This window comes from Cetorhinus maximus, chromosome 10 (assembly GCF_964194155.1).
Source record: "Cetorhinus maximus chromosome 10, sCetMax3.hap1.1, whole genome shotgun sequence".
In the NCBI taxonomy this organism is placed as follows: Eukaryota; Metazoa; Chordata; class Chondrichthyes; order Lamniformes; family Cetorhinidae; genus Cetorhinus; species Cetorhinus maximus.
This window is the reverse complement of record NC_135888.1, coordinates 97,987,060-98,010,750: the sequence shown is the minus strand read 5'-3', so window position 1 is coordinate 98,010,750 and position 23,691 is coordinate 97,987,060. Positions and strand designations below refer to the sequence as shown.

The 23,691-nt window shown below is 40.9% G+C and overlaps 1 protein-coding gene across 4 annotated transcripts in view; it reads left to right on the top strand.

Annotated features, from left to right (window-relative positions):
* LOC144685866 (CCR4-NOT transcription complex subunit 6) overlaps positions 1 to 23,691 on the top strand; it is a 74,069-nt gene that overhangs the window by 29,869 nt on the left and 20,509 nt on the right. For all 4 annotated transcript variants that reach the window (XM_078550837.1, XM_078550838.1, XM_078550839.1 and 1 more), the window contains 3 exons: positions 2,662 to 2,747; positions 11,675 to 11,779; positions 11,865 to 11,933. In XM_078550837.1, coding sequence (XP_078406963.1) covers positions 2,662 to 2,747; positions 11,675 to 11,779; positions 11,865 to 11,933 — 260 coding nt within the window. The remainder of the gene's footprint in view (positions 1 to 2,661; positions 2,748 to 11,674; positions 11,780 to 11,864; positions 11,934 to 23,691) is intronic.

Here is a 23,691-nt window from a genome sequence, read left to right as displayed (position 1 = left end):
TTCTTTTTGGTTAAACACTTAACCTAATTTCACAGTATTACCACCTCAGTATGGGTATGAGTGGGAAGCCCGCTTGTTAAACCAGGATACAGGTGAGGTAATCTGAACCCTGATTTCTTCTCGTTGGCCTAGGCCACTGGAGTCTGTGTTTTACCAGCTTTCATGCTGCTTTTCAATCTGCCTGTTACCTTTTGTCATTTGCACTGAGTCTGGCTCCTATTTTTTTATGGTAGTTTCATTTCTGCCATTTTACCATCTCCTGTACTCCACTTGACAATTTGCAGGTTAACCGATATGTGCTTGTTTATTTTTTCTTCTCTACTATCTTCCCTTGTTTTGTTGTTTGTTGAAACCTATCTGTAATATCTTCCAGGCCTAAGCAATGGTCCATAAATACAATTAATTGTCTGTTTGGGCCTTGAAGGCTGCTGCTGCTCCAAAGTACAGAGCTGAATCTCCAGCACATAGTTGTGCCATAACAAAGACAAAATATTTGGGCATCTGTGACCTATCATTATAAAGAGCAATAAGGAGGAACAAAGATTTCTCCAGTAAAATTTTGACTTTCCTTTTTATCGTAGTTTTTTCTGAGTTTGAATTGTTTTCAAATCAATTGCCTTCCACGAAAATTGCATTACTGTTTGGGAAATTCTGTTAAAAGAGCGAGAGCCTTCTTTGGTCACCCCTTCTAATTTCCTTTCCTGGCTTTGTGTTCCCTTACCTTGTGCCTAAATTGTGAAGTACCTTACGATGCTTTTAGCCATTTGTTATGCAATCTAAGAATAGGCTGTTGTTGCACTTCATGCCATCTTCAACTTTGTGTTTAGTTTCACCAAGAAACTTCGTAAGAAACAAAGGACTGCCTGAGAATAGGAAGTAGGATCTCAAATGTTTGCATTCTTTTAATGACATTTTATGAACAAGTTCATTATTTATTGAACAGCGGCAGTTTCTTAATTGCTCTTAATGAATTTATACTTAAAAACTGTAGCTTTAAGGGTACATACAGTTGTACTTCAGAAGAATAGTACTTTATGTTTTGCAGATATATAGTTCCTGTCATAAAAATATGGTGTTATTTCTCATGAACAGCATTACAGAAGATAACAATCAACAAATTTAGAGATTGTTAGTCCAAAAAAAATTGCTGTTGAGTTTTTTTTTAAAATCCAATAAAAATCATGAGAATTTTTTTTAAGAGCAATGTTTTCTATGTGGATCTGATTTCTCCTTTTCACTTTAATAATTTTTCTGAATGATTAATTGCATCACCTTTTATGATGAGTTCAAGATTTTTTTAATGAAAGCTAAGATCAGTAGATATCCAAATATCCTATTGAGTAACCAATTTCAATGTAAATAAAGATTACATGACTTTGAAAAATAAACTTATTAAATATTGCCATCAAATGGAATTGTACATGGTAATCAGCAACTCTTGTATGGGGATTGTATGCTGACAGAGGGACAAAGTATGGTTTCAGTTATTGGTTTTACCAACTAATAGCACATGATAGCAGTGAAATATTTTAAGCTTCCATCACTACTTCACCTGGAAGTGTAACAGTGCTGACACTAAAGGTGTCAGCTTCAAAGAGAAAATAGATCAAGTTTTTCAGTATACTTTGAAAGGGAACTTTACAGACTCACTGTTAAATTTTAATATATAATAGATTTTGAGTTACAATTTACTTCATTCATTCACCTTGCCTGTTCAGACTTGTTTGCCTTATCTGTGGACTGATTTTAGGCAGTAATAGGTTAACTAATTTTGGTGAACAGGTGGTGTGATTACTCTGGCTATGTTTTCTTATGAAGATAGCCGATTGTGTATGTTAAGACAGCAGGCTAAATCTTGCTGGTGTGAGGCACATATGCCATTGGACATTTTCTTGCTGTAACAACCGCATAGTGCAAGCTGAAAGCAGTGTCAGGAGGTAAACAGCCAGCAGACTATTTCCTTAACCAATGAAACTTGAGGATTGAGAAAGAATTGGAGGAGAAACAGAGAAAGAGGATGAACTGGCCAAATCGGGTACAGAAAGAGGGAAAGGATGGTTGATTGGATTAAGAGAGGGGAAAGAAACAAAGGAAAAGTAATTTAAAAAAAATAAAACTCAAAGTACATACTGGAATGAGGCAGAACAATTTAAATTGTTGCCTTTCTGGGCCAGTGAGTTTGATTGGCAATGCACTAACAAAGAGTACTTGCGTTCTTAATTACCAGCCCTAACCTTCTACAGTGAATTTCATGGATAATTATAGTGCAAGTCCCACAAGTTCTTAAAAATAACAGGGAGGCTCAGGAACTGCTGTTCGTGTTAAGCAAAGACCAGTGCAAACTGACCAAGTTTTGGAGACATTCTTTCACATTGTGTTCTTGCTGGCCAATTTGCATAATAGTAACTGCATATGTCCACCAATAACTACCCTTTGTGTTAAGTAAATATGTAATATTTTTCACTTTTTTTGTTCTGCACAAGTCCACACACTAATAGCGTCACACGTTCTTCTGCTTAACTTCCATTCTAAAGTATCAGGGAAGAAACAGATTTCTTAACATAATCAGATTGCCTTTTATATGTTGGCCCAATAATATTGTTGTAACCCTTAAGATTTAGGGGGGTACACATTTTAAAAATTTTCTTTTGTTCCTTTCAGGGAACTGCTTTTGAACAATAACCTGTTACGGGTTCTACCGTTTGAGCTTGGAAAGTTGTTTCAATTACAGACCCTGGGTTTGAAAGGTAAGAGGAACCATATTGTCCAATGTTGTATTGATCATTTACCCTAGTAAATACTGGATTTATAATTCCATAAGTTAACTCGTTAAATGTAGAAAGCATTTTTCTTTCTAGATCTCTCCTTCCATCCCTCAGGACGTTATTGATTGCTGGTGCAGCCAGCTTCCATAGTTGCCATTCAATCACTTGCATTTCAATGAAATTATCATTTTGAATGAATGAACAGGTGTCAAGTGTTGGAAGGCTGTGTAGTACTCACCCCATGATTCAAGCAATTGTATTGGAGCATCATAGTGAGCAGCACAGCGCTATGAAATTTGTAATTGGATTGCCACTTTGCTCTTGAATTACATGGATTCAAAATATAGTGCCTGAGAATGCTGACGTGAGGTTTTTAAAATATATAGGCTTTGTGGCAAGGCCAACATTTATTCCCCATCCCCAATTGCCCTTGGTGATGAGCCAGTCCATGTGTTTTAGTTACACCCACCCAGTGTTGGGGAGGGAGTTCCATAATTTCCTGTCCTGTCTTGCTTGTAGCTACTCCTACCAGGAGATCCGCTGTCATGGTATGTCACACTTGTCTGTCTTGCACCATCCTCACTCATCCACTGTAGCTCATCTGCAACTACTCAGTGACATCCACCATCCGACTACTCTCTCTCTGCTGTCCTCCAGTTTTCCCTCTAGAAAAGATCTCTATAGCTTTTCGCACTCTGATCCAATGGCTGAAATACTGATATTTTTCTTTCCTGGATGTCACTTTTTAGAGTTCTTTTTGCTCTTCCGATTTCGAGCACCTCCTCATTTGCCTTATGATCTAAAGATGGAATTTTGAGCATACCGTATAGCATCCACATTTCAACGGCCGCTATTTTCTTCCATAGATCTTTATTTATTGTCCAAGTTTCTATGACCTGCAGGAAAGTGGATAGAATGTGGCATTTTAGAGTTTTTTTTCCCTGTTTGAGCCTTCTTGATGTTACACTTCATCTTCACAAAATTACTTTTAGCTATCTCTATCCTCCTCCTGACTTCAGCATCGCATTTACCATCTTCTGTTATAATTTGCCTTAAGTAGACAGATCTATCCACTTGTTCCAGTATGACACCATCCACTTCAATCTTTACTCTGGTTTCTTCTAATGTATTCTTCCTGATTACCCTGTTTGTCTTTTTGATGTTTATACTCAATCCATATTCTAAGCTCCAGTCATTTCTTAATATTGTGTGGAGTGAATTGAATTTGCCGAAGACTGGCATCTGCCATGGTGGTTACCTCAGAAGGAGGTAAAGATTGATCATCCATTTGGCACTTCTGGCTGAAGACGGTTGGAAATGTTTCAGCCTTGTCCTTTGCATTGACGTCCTAGATTCCTCCATCATCCAAGATCAGGATTTTTTTGAGCTCGGGTTAGTTGTTTAATTGACCACCACCATTCACATCTGGCAGGAATGCAGAGCTTTGATCTGATCCTTTGGTTATGGGATCACTTAGCTCCATCTATAGCATGCTGCTTTTGCTATTTAGCATCGTGCTTCTGTTATTTTCAATTCCTGTAATCTTGTGTCGTAGCTTCAGCAGGTTGGCATCTCATATTTTTAGGTATGCCTGGTGCTGCTTCTGGCATGTTCACCGACACTCATCATTAAATCTGGGTTTGTCCCCTGGCCTGATAGTAATGGTGAGGGATATTCCAGGCTATGAAGCTACAGTTTGAGGTTTATTATAGGTCTGCTGCTGATGGCCCACAGCACCTCATGAATGCCCAGATTTGAGCTGCTGGATCCGTTCTGAATCCTTGCAATTTTAGCGTGGTGGTAGTGCCACACAACACGGATTGTGTCCTCAGTGTGAAAATGGGACTTGTTTCACAAGGACTTTGCGGTGGTTACTCCTACCAGCTGTCATGGACAGATGCATGTACAGCAAATAGATTAGTGAGGACGAATTCAAGTAGGTATTTCCCTGTTGTTCTCACCACCTGGCCCAGGCCCCGTCTAGCAGCTGTGTCGTTCAGGACTTGGCCAGCTCGGTCATTACTGATGCTTCTAAGCCACTTTCGGTGGTGGACTTTGAAGTCCCCCACCCAGAATATGTTCTGTGCCCTTGCTACCCCTGGTGCCTTTTCCAGTTGTTGTTCAACATGGAAGAGTACTGATCCATCAGCTCAGGGAAGGCAGTAGGTGGTAATCGGTCGGAGTTTCCCATGCCCATGTTTGACCTGATGCCCTGAAATCATGTGGTCTGTAGTCAATGCTGAGGACTCACAGGACAACCCCCTCCTGACTCTATACCACTATGCCACATTCTCTGGTGGGCTTGTCCTGCCAGTGGGAAGGATATACCCAGGGATGATGTTGGAGGAATCTGTGACATTGGTTTAAAGGTATGATTTTTTAAAAAAAAACTTATTTCTTCATGGGATGTGGGTGTCGCTGGCTAGGCCAGTATTGATTTCCCATCCCTAATTGTTCTTGAGAAATTGGTGAGCTGTCTTCTTGCACTGCTGTAGTTCATGTAGTTATGAATACATCATGATACTGAGAGGAAGGAAGTTCCTGGACTTTGACCAGTGACTGTGAAGGAACAGTGATATAGTTGCAAGTCAAGATGGTGTGTGGCTTGGAGGGGAGCTTGCAGGTGGTGATGTTCCCATGCATTTGCTGCCCTTGTCCTTCTAGGTGATAAACATTGCAGATTTGGAAGGTGCTGTCGAAAGAGCCTTGGTGAGTTGCTGCAGCGTATCTTGTAGGTGGTCCACATTGCTGCCACTGTGTGTCATTGGTGGAGAGAGTGAATGTTGAAGGTGGTGGTTGGGGTGCCAATCAAGTGGGCAGCTTTGTCCTGCTAGGTGTCAAGCTTCTGGAGTATTGTTGGAGCTGCACTCATCTAGTTAAGTGGACAGTATTCCATCACAACCTGACTGTGCCTTGTAGATGGTGGCCAGGCTTTGGGGAGTCTGGAGGTGAGTTACTCACTGCAGAATTCCCAGCCTCTGACCTGCTCTTGTAGCCACAGTATTTATATGGCTGGTCCAGTTCAGTTTCTGGTCAATGGTACCCCCAGGATGTTGATAGTGGGGGATTCAGTGATGGTAATGCCATTGAACATCAAGGGGCGATGGTTGGATTCTCTTTTGTTGGAGATGGTTATTGCCTGACACGTGCTTGGTGCTAATGTTACTTGTCACTTGTCAGCCTTAGCCTGAATGTTGACCAGGTCTTGCTGCATATGGACATGGACTGCTTCAGTATCTGAGGAATCACAAATGATGTTGAGCAATCATCAGCAAACATCCCCACTTCTGATCTTAAGATGGAGGGAAGGTCATTGTTGAAGTGATTGAAGATGGTTGTGCCCAGGACACTGAGGAACTCCTGCAGCAATGTCCCGGGACTGAGCTGATTGACCACCAAGAATCACAACCATCTTCCTTTGTGCTAGGTTTAACTCTAACCAGTGAGGAGTTTTCCCTCTTCAAGCAGCTAGGGCTGCTTGATACCACACTTGGTCAAATGCTGCCTTGACATCAAGGGCAGTCATTCTCGCCTCACTTCTTTAGTTCAGCTCTTTTGTCCATGTTTGGACAAAATGAGGTCGGGAGCTGAATGGCCCTGTCGAAACCCAAGCTGAGCATCTGCGAGCAGGTCATTGCTGAGTAAGTACTGCTTGATAGTACTGTCGACAACACCTTCTTACACTTGGCTGATGATCAGAAGTAGACTGATGGGGTGGCAATTGGCCTGACTGGGTTTGTCCTGCTTTTTGTAGATAGGACATATCTGGGCAATGTTCCGTGTTGTCGGGTAGCTGCCAATGTTGTAGCTCTACTGGAACAGCTTGGCAGAGGATGCAACTGGTTCTGGAGCACAAGTGTTTAGGACTATTACCGGAATGTTGTCAGGGTCTATAGCCTTTGCAGTATCCAGTGCCTTTAGCCACTTCTTGATATCATGTGGAGTGAATTGAATTGGTTGAAGACTGGCATCTGTGATGCTGGGGACCTCCAGGAGGAGATCAAGATGCATCATTCAATGGACACTTCTGGCTGACGATTGTTGCAAAGCTTCAGCCTAGTCATTTGCACTGATGTGCTGGGGATATTTGTGGGGTCGCTGCCTCCATTTTGTTGTTTAATTGTCCACCACTATTCACGACAGGATATGGCAGGCCTGAGGCAGGTCTGCGGAGCTCAGATATAAAAACAAAAAGCTAAAAGCTACTGCGGATGCTGGAAATCCAAAACAAAAACAGAATTACCTGGAAAAACTCAGCAGGTCTGGCAGCATCGGTAGAGAAGAAAAGAGCTGATGTTTCGAGTCCTCATGACCCTTCAACAGAATTGAAGTATAGTTAGGAGAGAGGTGAAATATAAGCTGGGAGCTCAGATCTGATCTCACTTAGCTCTGTCTATTGTGTACTGCTTACACTATTTGGCATGCAAATAGTTCTGTGTTGTAGCTTCACCACGTTGACACCTCATTTTTAGGTATGCCTGGCGGTGCTCCTGGCATGCCCTCCTGCACTCTTCATTGAACCAAGATTGATCTCCTAACTTGGCGGTAATGGTAGAGGAGGGGGATATGCCAGTCATTCAATTCTGCTGCTGCTGATGGCCCACAGTGCCTTGTGGATGCCCAGTTTTGAGTTGCTGGATCTATTCAAAATCTATCCCACTTAACATGCTGTTAGTGCCACACAACATGATGGAGGGTATTCTCAATGTGAAGACGGGACTTCGTCTCCAAAAGGTCTTTGCGGTGGTCGCTCCTCCTGATCCGTCATGGGCAGATGCATCTGTAACAGGTAGATTGGTGAGGACGAGGTTAAGGAGGTTTTTCCCTCTTGGTTCCCCGGTAACCTGCCACAGACCCAGTCTAGCAGCTATGTTCTTTAGGACTCAGCCAGCTCAGTTAGTAGTGGTGCTACTGAGCCACTCATGGTGATGGACATTGAAGCCCCGCACCCAAAGTACATTCAGTGCCCTTGCCATCCTCGGTGCTTCTTCCAAGTATTCAACATGGAAAGAAGTATTGATACATCTGCTGAGGGGTGTGTGGAAGGTGGTAACAGGAATTTCATTTTGAAGCTTTTATATTTGACCTAATGCCTTCAGACTTCATAGGGCCTGGAGTCAAATGTTGAGGGCTCCCAGTGCAACTCCCTCCCAACAGAATACCACTGTGCCCCCATCTCTGGTGGGTCTGTCCTGTCGGTGGGAGAGGACATACCCAGAGATGGTGATGGTGTCTGGGACATAGTCATACTCACAGAATCATACCTTACAGACAATGTCAGGCTGTTGCTTGGCTAGTCTGTGGGACAGCTCTCCCAATTTTTGCCACAGGCTTGCAGATGGTAGTAAGGAGGATTTTGCAGAGTTGTTGTCGTTTTCAGTGCTTAGGTCAATGCCGGATGGTCCATTCCCTATTGACTTTTCTACAGCAGGTTGATACAGCTGAGTAGCTTGCAAGGCCATTTAAGAATCAACCACGTTGCTGTGGGTCTGGATTAGGCCAGACCAAGTAAGGATGGTAGATTTCATTAAGACATTAATGGACCAGATGGGTTTTTATGAAAATTGACAATGGTTTCATGATCACCATTAATGAAACTAACTTTTAATTCATTAATTGAATATAAATTCCACCAGCTGCCATTTGGGACTTATTCCCAATGTACCCAGAGCATTAGCCTGGGCCTCTGAATTGCTAGTCTAGTGCCATTACCACGACACCATCACCTCCCCTTAATGATTTGGTGAGGATGACTATGGCTGTTGCTTGACCAGTCGATGAAGCAGCTCCAAATTTTAGCACAAGGCCCTACATGTTACTAAGGAGAACTTTGCAGAGGCAACTGGGCATGGTATGCCTTTGTCATTTCTGGTGCCTAAATCAATGCTGATGGTTTGTCTGGTTTTTTTTCAACTTTTCTGTAGCAGTTTGATACACATCATTGGGTTGCTAGGTCATTTAAGAGTCAACCACGATAGTCTGGGTCTGGAGTTATGCCTAATCCAGACCAGGTAAAGACAGCAGATTTCTTTCCCTGAAGGACATTAATAAAATTAGAAGTACATTATTAAAATAGATTCTTGTGTTAAAGATCTGAAAACTTAATTACAATGGTTTAATACAGTATGACACAATCTAATTAAGTTGTTTTGCTAAATTTCATTAAATAAAATTTAGGCAAATTTATGTTCCAGTTTTGTTACAAAATTTGTCATTGGTGGGGTGGTCTCTTTTAGGATTGCTGTTCACTGCCATCAGGAATAGCCAGTTGCAATACCAAAAATGATGTCACAACTACATAAAAATATCATAATTCTTCCCGTGTCAATAACAGCATTTGTTTTACAAGATTTTTTTAATTGAATTTATAGCCTGGAGTTACAATACTCAGCAATGTAAGGGAACTGAATTAAAAATTCCAAGAACATGCTGGCTTAATATTATCTGTAGCTCATTTTAGAAAAATTCTGTCTCTATTTCTGCCTTATGATGACCCTCACACATGGAATGCATTCCATTGATTTACATGTGTGTTATTGGATTGTTGAGCAGTACTGACCAGTAATTTGAACAGCTAATTTGGACTTTAAGGTAAAATACCAGTTTGCAGCTCAGGGGTTTGATAAATGTTAAGCTAGTTCAGCTGATTTTTCTTTTTAACTTGTTACTAAAACCAGTATTTTCTGCATAGTACTTCTCGGCACTTACTTCCGACTTAGTGTTTGAGCCCAACTCAAGGTGCGTGGTTTGACAACTCAGTTTCTTAAATCAGCTAAATTGACTCAGATGCTCTCAAGTATTTTAAAAATATGGTCGATATTGGATGCTGAGTAGCTCTTTGCATGCAGCCTAGTGCAAGTCGCTGACATTTGAACAGCTGAGTAATGCTTAACTCAATACTGGATTTAGGCAGCAGCTGTTCCAGAGGGGAGTGTCACACAACCAGCTAACTATATTTTGCAGTTTCCACATACAAGTTGCCCCTTATATGTGCATGCATGCTTTTTTAGTCCAGCGTAGAGGACAGAAATTTCTTGCCCTTAAAATCAGTGGGTAATATCCTACTGCAGATTATTTCCAAATGTGCAATTAGAATATAATTGTTAATTATTCTGTGACTGGGATTGTGTTGACCATTTGTCTAAACTGAGATAGATTTTGATCAAACAAGACCAAAGCTGAATGAAGACAAAGGTTGAGTATGTCAAGTCCATGCAGGGAACAATTGCAAGGTTTAGTGTTGATATGTTTGTTAAGCTAAATTCTGAGAAAAAATTTAATCTGAAGTGGACAGACATAGACGGGCTCGTGATTGGCTGTTTTCAGTGGTTATGGGATACTTGAATTGAATGGGTTGTAGTTGCAGTTACTGATGTATGGCAGTGCGAGCATTCAGGGAGTGAGGTGTGTAAGTAGAAAAGCAACAGAGTCAATTAGCTCAGGGAGGGGGAGAGCAACACCTATGCAGCATAACGTTAGGACGATATGTCTGAGAACCAACAAGGGGGCATGTCATATTAGATTTATCAATGAGCTGAGTTTAGTTAACAGCCTAATGAGAGCTTGAACATTTTAACAACATTGATCATAATATGATCAATTTTTTTTAATATTCATTCATGGGATGTGGGCATCACTGGCTAGGCCAGCATTTATTGCCCATCCCTAAATTGCCCTTGTTCAGCGGGCATTTAAGAGTCAACCACATTGCTGTGGGACCAGAGTCACATGTAGGCCAGACCAGGAAAGGACGGCAGATTTCCTTCTCTAAAGGACATTAGCGAACCAGTTGGGTTTTTACGACAGTCGGCAGTGGTTTCATGGTCATCATTAGAATTCTAATTCCAGATTTTTATTGAATTCAAATTTCACCATCTGCTGTGGTGGGATCTGAACCCGTGACCCCAGAGCATTACCCTGGGTTGCTGGAATACTAGTCAGTGACAATACCACAATGCCATCATGTTTGAAAGAGAAAAATGAAAAACAGCTACAGTACTCAGATTCTCGGTTTAAGTAAGGCTGACTTCAATGGAACAAGACAGAGGCTATCCACAGTAAATTGGGCAAATCTGCTCATGGGTAAAATGACACAAGATCAGTGGGAGATAAGCAGAAAAGACTTTGTGATACCCTAAAGATGTAATAATAATTTGCCTAAAAAGACAGCTATGGACAACTAAAGAGGGGTAAGAGAAACTAAAAGAAAAGCATACAAAAATGCAATGAATAGCGTAGATCCTGGCAAATAGGAGGGGGCAAACAGAAGCTAGAGTTGGGACTGGCGCTGCGAGTTTACTCTGCTTGATTCCCATCTTCATGCAATGGTGTATTTATTTTATCATCCCTTAAGTTATCTTTGAAGCCTTCTCATGAAACCTCAATTGAGAACCCCTGTGATAGATAACATTCTCCTGCTTTGGTCAAGAGGCCAGAATATGCAACTCGTATTCAACTGATGTCTTCAACCTTACCTGTGCTACTTGTGGCATCAAATGAAAACTGTCAGTTTGAACTGTAACATCCAGGTAAAATACAACACAGCTCCAGTAACTCAAGCCTTAAACTGCAAAGTCAATCCACTGATGCTCGTATTCTGTACTGAAAGTAAAAATTATTTGATGATATTTCCTATGCTCAAGTGGCTTCAGTTTATGGATGCAATTTCCCAGTTGAAGCCAAATGTGGTTGCCTGAGCTCAAGTTGAGAGCTGGAGGAGAGAGCATATCTATTTGGTTGTCATCAGTCATAAAGTCTTCTGCATTTTGCTTAAGGGAAGAGAGAATACACGCAGAGATAGTTAAAGTATAAGCTTTGTATTTGCTTTATTGGAAGATAATGATGTTGCTGTTTGCATTGCAATTGATTTGTGGACCAGTTTGGTTGATAAATTTCCATATGATTCATAGGAAATCCTTTGGCACAAGAAATTCTTAGCCTCTATCAGGAACCAGATGGAACTCGTAGGCTACTGAATTATCTGCTTGATAATTTGGCAGGTACTTCAAAAAGAAGTAAGTAGATAAACCTAGTTTTGTTTTTATTTAGTTTTTAGGTACCGATTTTTGTCAAATTAATGTGTAATTTGTTCTTCAATAGTTCAGCCGGAGCAGCCTCCACCAAGGTCGTGGATTGTCCTACAAGAACCAGAACGAACGCATCCCTCAGGTGAAATTAACTTTATATTCTTGAAACATCATGTTGAAAATTGGATTAAAAATAACTAGCAAATCAATAAAATTCCAAGCTTTCAGATGTTAAGCATATGATTCATAGGATATTAATTTAGTGCAAATTACTGTAGTATCTCACCAAAGTTGAATGGATGAAGTTGATTAATTCTTTGTAATATTTAGTAAAAATTAGTGCAGTGTAGGGATAATTAGTGTGTAAAATATATTTTTTAAAATAAAACTAGAGGTATCTTGGTTAGGGTTGGGCTGTCCACTGCTGAATTTAATTCTAGACCACCAAATAGAGGGAAGGAGATAGAAACATAGAAACTAGGAGCAGGAGTAGGTCATTCGGCTCTTTGAGCCAGCTCCGCCATTTGGTATGTTCATGGCTGATCCTCTGTCACAATGCCATATTCCCGCTTTCTCTCCATACCACTTGATGTCCCAAATGTCCAAAAATTTATCAGTTTCTTTCTTGAATATACTCAGTAACCCGGCCTCCACAGCCTTCTGCAGCAGAGAATTCCACAGGTTGACCACCCTCTGAGTGAAGAAATTTTTCCTCATCTCAGCCCTAAATGGCCTGCCCCGTATTCTGAGACTATGGCCCCGGTCCTAGACTCCCCAACCAGGGGAAACACCCTCCCTGCATTCAGCCAGTCTAGCCCTGTTAGAATTTTATACTTTTCAATCAGACCCCCTCTCATTCTTCTAAGGCCCAGTCGAACCAATCTCTCCTCATACGACAGTCCTGCCATCCCCAGTATCAGCCTAGTGACCCTTCGCTGCACTCCCTCTATGGCAAATATATCCTTTCTTAATTAGGGAGACTGAAACTGCATGCAATACTCCAGGTGTGGCCTCAACGTGGCCCTGTATAACTGCAATAAGACATCTCTACTTCTGAACTCAAATCCTCTTACAATGAAGGCCAACATACAATTAGCCTACTTAATTGCTTGCTGCACCTGCCTATTTACTTTAATTGACTGGTATACAAGCACACCCAGATCCCTTTGTACATCCACATTTCCCAATATATCATCATTTAAATAATACTCTGCCTTTCTGTTTTTCACACCAAAGCGTATAAGTTCAAATTTATCCATGTTACACTGCATCTGCCATGTGCTTGCCCACACACACAACTTGTCTAAATCACCCTGAAGCCTCCTCGCATCCTCCTCACAACCCCACCCAGTTTTGTGTTGTCAGCAAACTTGGCAATATTGCATTTGGTTCCCTCATCCAAGTCATTTATATATATATATCGCGAATAGCTGGGGCCCAAGAACTGATCCCTGCGGTACACCGCTAGTCACTGCCTACCACCGGAACAAGACCCATTTATTCCCACTCTGTTTCCGGTCTGTCAACCAATTCTCAATCCATGCCAGTATATTACACCCAATCTCATGTGCTTTAATTTTGCCCACTAGCCTCTTATATGGGACCTTATAAGAAGCCTTCTTGAAATCCAAATACACCACATCTAGTGGTTCTCCCTTATTTATTCTACTAGTTACATCCTCAAAAAAACTCCAGTAGATTAGTTAAGATACAGTGCCTTTAGACTTGTCTTTTTAACCTTGTTAGTCATCCTAGCTTTATTTTGCACTATGATCCCGTTTGTTTTTTGGCCCTTGATTTTCCTTTCATAAACCCATGCTGACTTTGTCTAAACCTGTTGATGCTTCCCAAGTGTTCTGTTACCACGTCTTTTATAATAGACTCTAGCATTTTCCCTACTACTGATGTTAGGCTAACTGGTCTGTAACTCTTTTTTTTCTCTCCCTCCTTTTTTAAATAGTGGGATTACATTTGCCACCCTCCAATCTGTAGGAACTGCTCCAGACTATAGAACTTTGGAAGATGACCCCCAATGCATCCAGTATTTTCAGGGCCACTTCCTTTAGTACTCTGGGGTGTAGATTATCAGGCCCTGGAGATTTTTCAGCCTTTAACCCCATTAATTTCTCTAGCACCATTTTTTTTACTAATACTCATTTTCTTCAATTCCTCCCTCTCACCAGATCCTTGGTTCCCTAACATTTCTGGGAAATATTTGTGTCCCCTTCTGTGAAGACAGAACCAAAATATGTGTTCAATTCTTCTACCATTTTTGTTCCCCATTGTATTTTCCCCCGTTTCTGACTGTAAGGGACCTATATTTATTTTCGCTAATCTTTTTCTCTTTACATATTTATAGAAGCTTTTATGTTCCTTGCAAGTTTACTCTCATACTCCATTTTCCCCTTCTTGATCAATCTTTTTGCCCACTTTTGCTGAATTCGAAACTGTTCCCAATCCTCAGGCATGCTGCTTTTTCTGACAATTTTATTTGTCTCTTTGGATCTAATATTATCCTTAATTTCTTTTGTAAGCCATGGTTGAGCCACCTTTCCTATTTTATTTTTGCGCTAGACAGGAATGAATAATTGTTGTAATCCATTCTTACATTCCTTAAATATTAGCCATTGCCTATCCACTGTCAACCCTTTTAGTAAGGTTCCCCAATCCATCATTGCAAACTCATGTTTCATACCCTCGTGGTTCCCTTTATTTAGATTCAGGACCCTAGCTTTGGATTCAACTTCTTCACCCTCCATCCTAAAGAACAATTCTATCATTTTATGGTCGCTCTCCCCGCCAAGCCAAGGACGCACAACAAGATTGTTAAATAACCCTTTCTCATTGCACAGTACCCAGTCTAGGATAGCCTGCTCTCCAGTTGGTTCCTCAATGTATTAGTCTAAAAAAACCATCACATACACACTCCAGGAAATCCTCCTCCATAGTATTATTGCTAGTTTGGTTTGTCCAATCTATATGTAGATTGAAGTCACCCATCAGTACAGTTGTACCCTTATTGCACGCGTCTTTAATTTCCTGCTTAATGCCTTCCCTTACATTTCCATTGCTGTTTGGGGGCCTTTGGATAACCCCCATCAACATTTTCTGCCCCTTGGTATTTCTTATTTCCACCCAAACAGATTCCACATCATGGTTTTCCAAGCCAATATCCTTCCTCACTATTGCATTAATTTCCTTCTTTACTGACAAGGCTACCCCACCTCCTTTCCCTACCTGTCTGTTCTTCCTAAATATTGAATACCCCTCAATGTTCAGTTCCCATCCTTGGTCACCCTGCAGCCATGTCTCCGTAATTGCAACTGTGTCATAACCGTTTATATCTTTTTGCGCTGTTAATTAATCTGCCTTATTGCGAATGCTCCGTGCATTAAGATACAATGCCTTTAGACTTGTCTTTTTAACCTTGTTAGTCATCTTGGCTTTATTTTGCACTACGACCTCATTTGTTTTGCGGCCCTTGTTTTTTCTGCCTTCCACTTTTGCTTCTTACTTTTCTGTCTTTCGTTTCTATCCTTGTTTCTCCCTCCTCTGTCTCCCTGTTCAGGTTCCCATCCCCCTGCCATTCTAGTTTAAACCCTCCCCGACCGCACTAGCAAACACGTCGTCGCCGAGGACATTGGTCCCGGTCCTGCCCAGATGCAACCGATCCTGTTTGTACTGGTCCCACCTTACCCAGAACCAGTCCCAATACCCCAGGAATCTGAATCCCCATTTCCAACACCATTTCTACAGCCACATATTCATCTGATATATCCTGTTATTTCTACTCTCGCTAGCATGTGACACTGGTAGTAGCCCTGAGATTACCACCTTTGAGGTCCTACTTTTTAATTTACGTCCTAACTCCCTATATTCAGCTTGTAGGCCCTCATCCCTTTTTTCACTTATGTTGTTGGTACCAGTATGTACCACGAACACTGGCTGTTTACCCTCCCCCTTCAGAATGTCCTTCAGCCTCTCCGAGACATCCTTGACCCTGGTCCTAGGGAGGCAACATAACACCCTGGAGTCTATTTTGCAGCTGCAGAAACGCCTGTCTGTTCTCCTTTCTATTGAATCCCCTATCACTATAACCCTGTCACACTTCCTCCTCCCTTCTTGTGCAGCAGAGCCACCTGTGGTGCCATGGACTTGGCTCCTGCTGCTTTCCCCTGAGAAGTTATCGTCTCCAACAGTTTCCAAAACGGTACATCTGTTAAAGAGAGGGATAGCCACAGAGGAATCCTGCCCTACCTACCTACCTCTACTCTGCCTGGTGGTCATCCATTCCCTTTTTGCCTGTTCAGTCTTTACCTGCGTTGTGGCCACCTCACTGAACATGCCATCCATGATAATCTCAGTATTGCAGATGCTCCACCTGCTGTTGTAGCTCCAAAATGCAGTTAGCCAGTAGCTGCAGCTGGACACACTTCCTGCACACCTGGTCGCCAGGGGCACTGGAAGTGTCCATGACTTCCCACATAGTGCAGGAGGAGCATATCACGGGTGTGAGCTCTGCTGCCATGTCTTCCCTTTAGATTAAGCTCATTAGTTACTCCCTTTGAAGAACACAAATTATGCCAGGGGCCTTATTCTACTCCAAACACTCCCACTACAGTCCATAGTTCTCACCTTATTTTGTTTAAGCTAATGGACTGCAGCAGTTTATTTAGTAGAAAAAGTAGAAGTACTCACCTGACCCTACTTACCAATCAACTGCCTCCTCTGTGTTGCGTCACTTTTTGAATTGTGACGTCCTCATGCCGCTTTCAGCCCCGAGTCTCCCTGGAACACTCGCTCTGTCCTCATGCCGCTTTCAGCCTCAAGTCCAGCTCCTGCTCTTTTAAATCTCCACTCTGACTGTCAGCTCCCACTCTTTTTAAATCTTACCCAAGGCTGCCACTTCTCTTGAACTGCCCCCCAGTCCCGCTCTGGTCTTGGGCCTGGTTTTCCTTACACTTTAAAATCGCCGGTCCTCTTGCGCTACATCCTGGTGATGAAGGAACAAATCTGCAAACAGATTTCAGAAATAATGTAAAAACAAAAGTTATGATAATGGGGGACTTCACTGATATAGACTGGAAAAAAGCCTAAAGGGCAAATAGAGGGAGGAACTCCTGCAATGTATACAGAAAAAGTTTCTTGATAAATGTGTTTTCCCAATCCAATGAGAATGGTAGTAGTGTTGGATGTAATTCTGGGGAATGAGGTGAGCTAAGCAGAGCATGTTTCAGTGGGAGAACATTTGAGAAACAGTGATCACAGGATCATTTGAGTTTATTTATGTTGTTGTTATGGTGAAGGATAAGGAGCAGTCAAACCTGAAAACTTGAAGAGGAATAACTTCAGTGGGTTAAAAAGGGATCTGGCTCAGGTGCATTGGAACCAAAAATTGGCAGATAAAAAGCAAATAAGCAATGGTAGGTTCTCAAGGAAGTAGTTCAGGCACAGAACTAGACACATTCTTATGAGGGTTAAAGGAAGTGCATCCAAAGCTACAGCTCCCAGATAACTAAAGAAATTGAAATTAAAATGAAACTAGAAAAGAAAGCTTATGATAAATGTCAGGCTCAAAATACACCAAGTCACATTCGCCCATCACCCCTGCACTTGCTGGCACATATTATTTAAACAATGCCTCAATTTTAAAGTTCTCATCCTTGTTTTCAAATCCCTCCATGGCCTCACCCCTCCCAAACTCTAACCTCCTCTGCTCCTATAATTTTTCAAGATATTGGCATTCCTCCAATTCTTGTCTCTTGCGCCTCCTGGTTTTAATCTCTTAACTACTGGCAGTCATGCCTTCAGTTACTGAGGCACTAAGTTCTCCCTTGCTAAACCCCTCTACCTCTCTTTCTTCCTTTAAGAGGCTCTAGCTCTCTAAAACCTAGCACTTTGACCAAGCTGGTTATTTGCCCTAATTTCCTTATGTTGCTCGTATCAAATTTTGTTTAATGTATCTCCTGTAAAGTGTCTTGACCTTTTTAATACATTAAAGGTGCTATATAAATGCAAGTTCTTCTACAGTAAAGAATCCAGCAGAGGAAAACAAGAAACAAACGAGGGTCAAAGAGAAAAACGATTAGCAAGTACCATAAAAGGAATACTGAAGTCTTTTCTAAACTTGCAAAGATTAGAAGGGTAAGATGGGTCTGATTAGGAACCATCTTGCGATGGCCGATTACATAAGGTATTTGCACCTGCTTTTGTAAAAGGGGATGCTGCCAATGTCACAGTAAAGGAAGGAAAATTGGATTGGATAAAAATAACAAGGAGGTGCTTAAAAATTCAACAATGCTCTTAAGTAGAAAAGAATGGAATGTATCCTCGGTTGCTATTGGAAGTAAGTATAAAAAATATGCTGAGGCTCTGACTACAGTCTTTAAAACATCATTGGATACATGAATGGTACTGGAGAGCTGCAAATGTTGCATTAATTTCACAATAGAGGAGAGGGATAAACAAGGTAACTACAGATCAGCCAGCCTAACGTTGGTGTTGGGTATCTTCTACAGACCATACATCTGGGACAAAATTAATTGTTACTTGTAAGAATTGGTTAATAAACGATAGCCGAAAAGGATTTGTTAAAGGCAAATCCTGTTTGACAAACTTGATTGAGATTTTCAATACAATACAGAGAGAAGAGCTGATGTTATGTATGTGTGCTTTCAAAAGAAATCTGATAGTGTCATGTAATAGACATGTTGCCAAAATTAAAACCCATGGGATTTAAGGGCATTGCCTGTGTGGATGCAGAATTGGCTGAGGCATATCAGAGTAATAAATCATTTTCTTATGCAACATGTAATCATATGTATGTTATATGGCACAGAAACAGGCCATTCAGCCCAACCACTCCATGCCAGTGTTCATGCTCCAATTGAACCTCATTCCATCTTTTCTCATCCAAATCTACCATTGTAACCATATTCCCTTCTCCCTCATATGCATTTTTAGTTTCCCCTTAAATGTATCTATACTATTCGCTCAACCACTCCTTGTGGTATTGAGTTCCACATACCTTACCTCTCTTGGGTTCTGAATTACCTCTTAGATTTCTTGGTGTCTTCTGAATTCCCTGTTGGATTTCTTGGCTATCAGACCAAGTATATACAGTATCCCCTAGGGGCCAGTAATACGTGAACCGCTCTTATTGATGATTTATGACCTGGACTTGGGTTTAGGAGACATAATTTTATGTAGCCTGGAAATGTAATAAACAGCGAGGAGGATTGTAGCTGACCTCAGGAGGACATAGACTGACTAAATGTGCAGACACATGGCAGATGAAACTTAATGTGAAGAAATCTGAAATTATGCATTTTGGAAGGAAGAATAAGAAAAGACAATGCAAGCTATTGTGGATGGGAGGGAGTATATTTTGTTTTGAAGTATTGGTTGCTTGCAGTTCTAACTAAGAAATTTACTATATATAAATTATTGTTTTTATACATGTGCATATGCATTATATAAATATATTTATACATACACACACTATCTCAGTATTTTAAAACCAGTCATCTTATCCCAATCTTCAGTTCTTCAATAAAACAGATTGAATTCTGAGGTTTATTCCTCATAAAATAGACTCCTAAATCCCAGAAGTAATAATGCTGCTTGTTCTGAACAAATTATCATGCATAATAATGCTTATTATTATATAAAAAAGTCAACAAATGGTATTCAAAATGTGGCTTTATGTTTGATTTGTATCAAGTTAGAATTGCTTGTTTCCTCAAAAGTTTTTCCTAAGAACCTCAATAACAATTTTGCATTGACTGCTTGCTTTAGTGAAGAATTGTTATGTTTCTATTTTTACTTTCTCCATCTTTACTAATTGATTTCAAAAAACAATACTGTTCCATGGTAACTGTGATCCCTACTGCACCCTTGTAGTACTTTAGAGCCATAACAAAGTTATATTGGTATGGAAGTGTAGGTGGTGTGTCGCAACATGGGAGTTTATTGTGAGCATTGCAATCCCAAGCAAGCACATCTGCAGTAAGTGTATTTTGACGGACTTCAGCTCAGATGTTGAGCTGGAGCCTGAAGTGCAGAAAATTGAGAGCATCAGGGAGGGAGTGTTACCTGGATACTTTGTTTCAGGTGAGAGTCGCACCCCTTGGTTTTGGAAGTGGTGCAGAGCTTGGTTCGTGGTCATTCGCAGAAGGATGTGAATGTGAGTAAAGCTGGTAAGTGGGCCACTGGTGGAGAGCTGGAGGAGCCTCAGCTTTTGTTCTCATCTAAGAGGTATGAGGTTCTTGCTGCCTGTGAAGTCTGCAGGGTGGATAATCAAACTAACCATGGCACTATTGTACAAGAGATCATTGAAGTGGAATGTGGTAGTACTAAGAGACAGAATAGGTGGGAAATAAGACACTGTTCTCTGCAACTGTGATTAGTAGTTTGAAAGGTTGTGATGCCTGCCTGGTACCAGAGTTAAGTACATCTCATGGCTGGACAAGAATTTGGAGGGCGAGGATCAGGTTGTTTTGGTTCATGCAGGAACCAGTGATGTAAGTAGAAGAAGAATGAGGTTCTCCTACAAACATACTAATTTCAAACAGCAGTAGATAATTCAACCCCTCGGGCCTATTCAGCCATTCAGTAAGATCATGGCTGATCTGATTATGGCCTCAATGCCACTTTCCTGCCATAATTTAGCACCAGTTTCCCACACGCATGCTGTTTGTTAACAGGAAAAGTGCGATGCACATCCGGCTACATTGCAGCCCTGAATCTAGCGGCACCATGCACCGACTGGAGTCGGCTATCTCAGGCCAACCAGTGACCCACAGCACTCTTGAAAGCATAGAAGGATCCAGTGTGCAGTGAGTTGAATGCGTGCCAGGAAGAGTGGTGTGGGAGACAGGTTTCGATTTATGGAACACTGGCGGCAGTACTAAGGAAAAGAGCTGTTCTGTTGAGAGGGGCTCTACTTAAGCAAGGCTGGGACCAATGACCTGGTGAATCATGTAGTTAGGGCTTTAACTTAAAAGGTTGGGGAGGGGTTCAAGTGAGAGGCAATTTATAAATTAATATTTGACAGGTCCAGGCCACAGAACAGTGTACCGATTTCGGTAAAGATATCAATGTGACAAGAAGGGACAAAAGGTTGAATGGTAAAATTGTATTAGTAAATAAGGTCAAATCATGGAGGTAAAGTTAAAATTAAAGGCACCTTTTCTGAATGCATGAAGCATTCATTGCAAGATAAATCAATTAATAACACAAAAGCAGAAAAATGGATTTTATCTAATAACTGTTAGAGATGTGATTGTATGGTGACCAAGGTTTGAAAAGACTGACAAAATGGAAAAAGGCAGATAGCACTGATAATAAAGGATGGCATAAGGTCATTGTTGAGGAAAGATCTTGACTCAACAGCAGACAGTAGAATTCATTATGGGTGAAGATCAGAAGTAACAGTGGACAGAAAATGCTGCTGGGAGTAGTTTACAAGCCTCCTAATAGTAGCAATGCAGTTGCATTGAGTGTTAAGAGGAACTTGTAACAAAGGTAACACAGTAATAATTGGAAACTTTAATCCTCATATAGACTGGACAAATCAAGTTGGTAAAAAGTAGTTTGGAGGATGAGTTCTGGGATGCATTTAAGACACTTTCCTTGTACAGTACTTTTTTGGAACCAAACAGAAGAGACTATTATAGATCTTTGTTGTATAATGACAATGAGTTAATTAGTAATCTTAAAATAAGGGACCCTTTGGGGAATAATGATGATATGATTGAATTTCATGCTAAGTTCAAGACCGATGTATACAAACCTTAAACTTAAAGCCTATTTCAGAGATATGAGGTGCAATTTGCTAAGGTAATTAGGAAATTAGTTTAAAAGGTATAACAGTCAATGAGCAATGGCGAATGTAAAAAGAAAGAGAGTATTGCTGGACAAAGACACATTGTCGAAGCTTTTGCCTTGCACTCATCAAGACAATTCGCAGGAATGCCAAATGTAATGGGAACAGCAATTTATATTGCATGAGAAGAGAGCGCTGATTGGTTGGCAGAATAATTTCTCTGAGGGTCGTTAGCCTTAGGAATTCTCCACTCCAGAGAGCAGTGGATCATTGAATATATTCAGTAGCTGATGTTTTGATCTACAAGGGAGTCGAGAGCTATGGAGGGGCAAGCAGGAAAGTGGAGTTAAACGGTCACAATCAGATCAGCCATGATCTTATTGAATGGTGGAACAGGCTCAAGTGACTAAATGGTCTGCCCCCTACTCCTAGTTCTTATGTTCTTAAATATTTCACCCTTCTCAATGAATCTACAATTTATTTAGAAATAAAAACACCACGTGCAAAAAGATCCATCAGTGGCTAACTAGAAAGGTTAAGGATAGTACATTGCCAAGAAGAGTAATAAACCTGAGGATTTGCAGAGTTTGATACCTGCAAAGGATGACCAAAAAATTGACAGAGAGCGTAAATAGCATGAGAGTAAAGTAGCCAAAAATATAAAAGCAAATTGTAAGAGCCTTTACAAGTATTTTTTGGGGGGAAAAAAGGATAGTAAACTTGGATCCTTTAGAGACTGAGACAGGGGGAAATTGATGGAGAATAAGTAGAAGACACAGAACACATACCAGAAATAGTGGAGAATGAAGGGGCTTGTGAAAAGCTAGAAGCTAAAGTAATTTATTATTTAAAAAATTAATAGGACTGAACATCAACAAATCCCCTGGACCTGATGGCCTATCTGGTAGTGCTCTAAAAGAGGTTGCGGCAGAGATGGTGGATGCAATAGTTTTGATCTTCCAAAATTCCCTAGCATTTGGAACAGCCCCAAAGAATTGGATGGTCACGCTCATAACATTGCTACTCGTGACAGGAGGGAGAGAGAAAATGGGGACGATTGGCCTGGCATCAGTTATCAGGAAAATGTTGAAACCCATTATTAAGGAAGTGGTAGCAGGGGACTTAAGAAAATCACAATATGATTAGACAGAGTCAACAAAGTTTTATGAAAGGGAAGTGTGTTTAATAAACGTAATCAAGTTTTTTATTGGGGGTATAATTCAGGGTAGATAAATGGGAAACAGGTGTATATTTGATTTTCAAAAGCCGTTCAATAAAAATGCCACACAAAGTTGTTGCACAAGATAAGGGCTCATGGGGTTGGGGGCAATATGTTAGCATGGGTGGAAGATTAATTAAAGGACATAAAACTGTGCAAAATGACCAGTTTATTCACTGTTACTAATGGGGTGCTGGGGCCTCAGCCATTTTGTTTACATTGGTGACTTAGATGAAGGGACTGAGTGTAATGTATTCCAGTTTTCTGATGATACCAAGTTGGGTGGGAATAGTAAGCTGTGAGGAGTCTACAAAGAGATAGATAGGTTAAGTGAATGGGCAAGAAGGTGATAAATGGAGTATAGTGTGGGAAAATATAAGTGTATTCACTTTGATAGGAAGAATGAGGAGAAAAGAATATTTTTTTAAATGGTGAGAAACCAATGTGGTTGACTCTTAACTGACCTCTGAAATGGCCTTGCAAACCACTCAGTTCAGGGGCAATTAGGGATGGGCAACAAACGCTGGCTATGTCAGTGACACCCACATCCCATTAAAGAAAAAAAACTATTAAATGTTGGTGTTCCAAGGGATTTGGTTGGCCTTTTACAAGAGATATGGAAAGTTAACATGCAGTTACTGTAAGCAATTAGGAAGACAGATGGCACTGGAGTACAAGAGTAAGGAAGTTTTACTACAACTGCACAGGGCTTCAGTGAGACGACACCACTACAGTTTTGGTCTCCCTACCTAAGGAAGGATGTATTTGCCTTAGAGGGTTACAATGAAGGTTCATGAGAGATTTCTGGAATGAGAATGCTATCCTAAGAGGAGAGATTGAGTAGAATAACTTTAC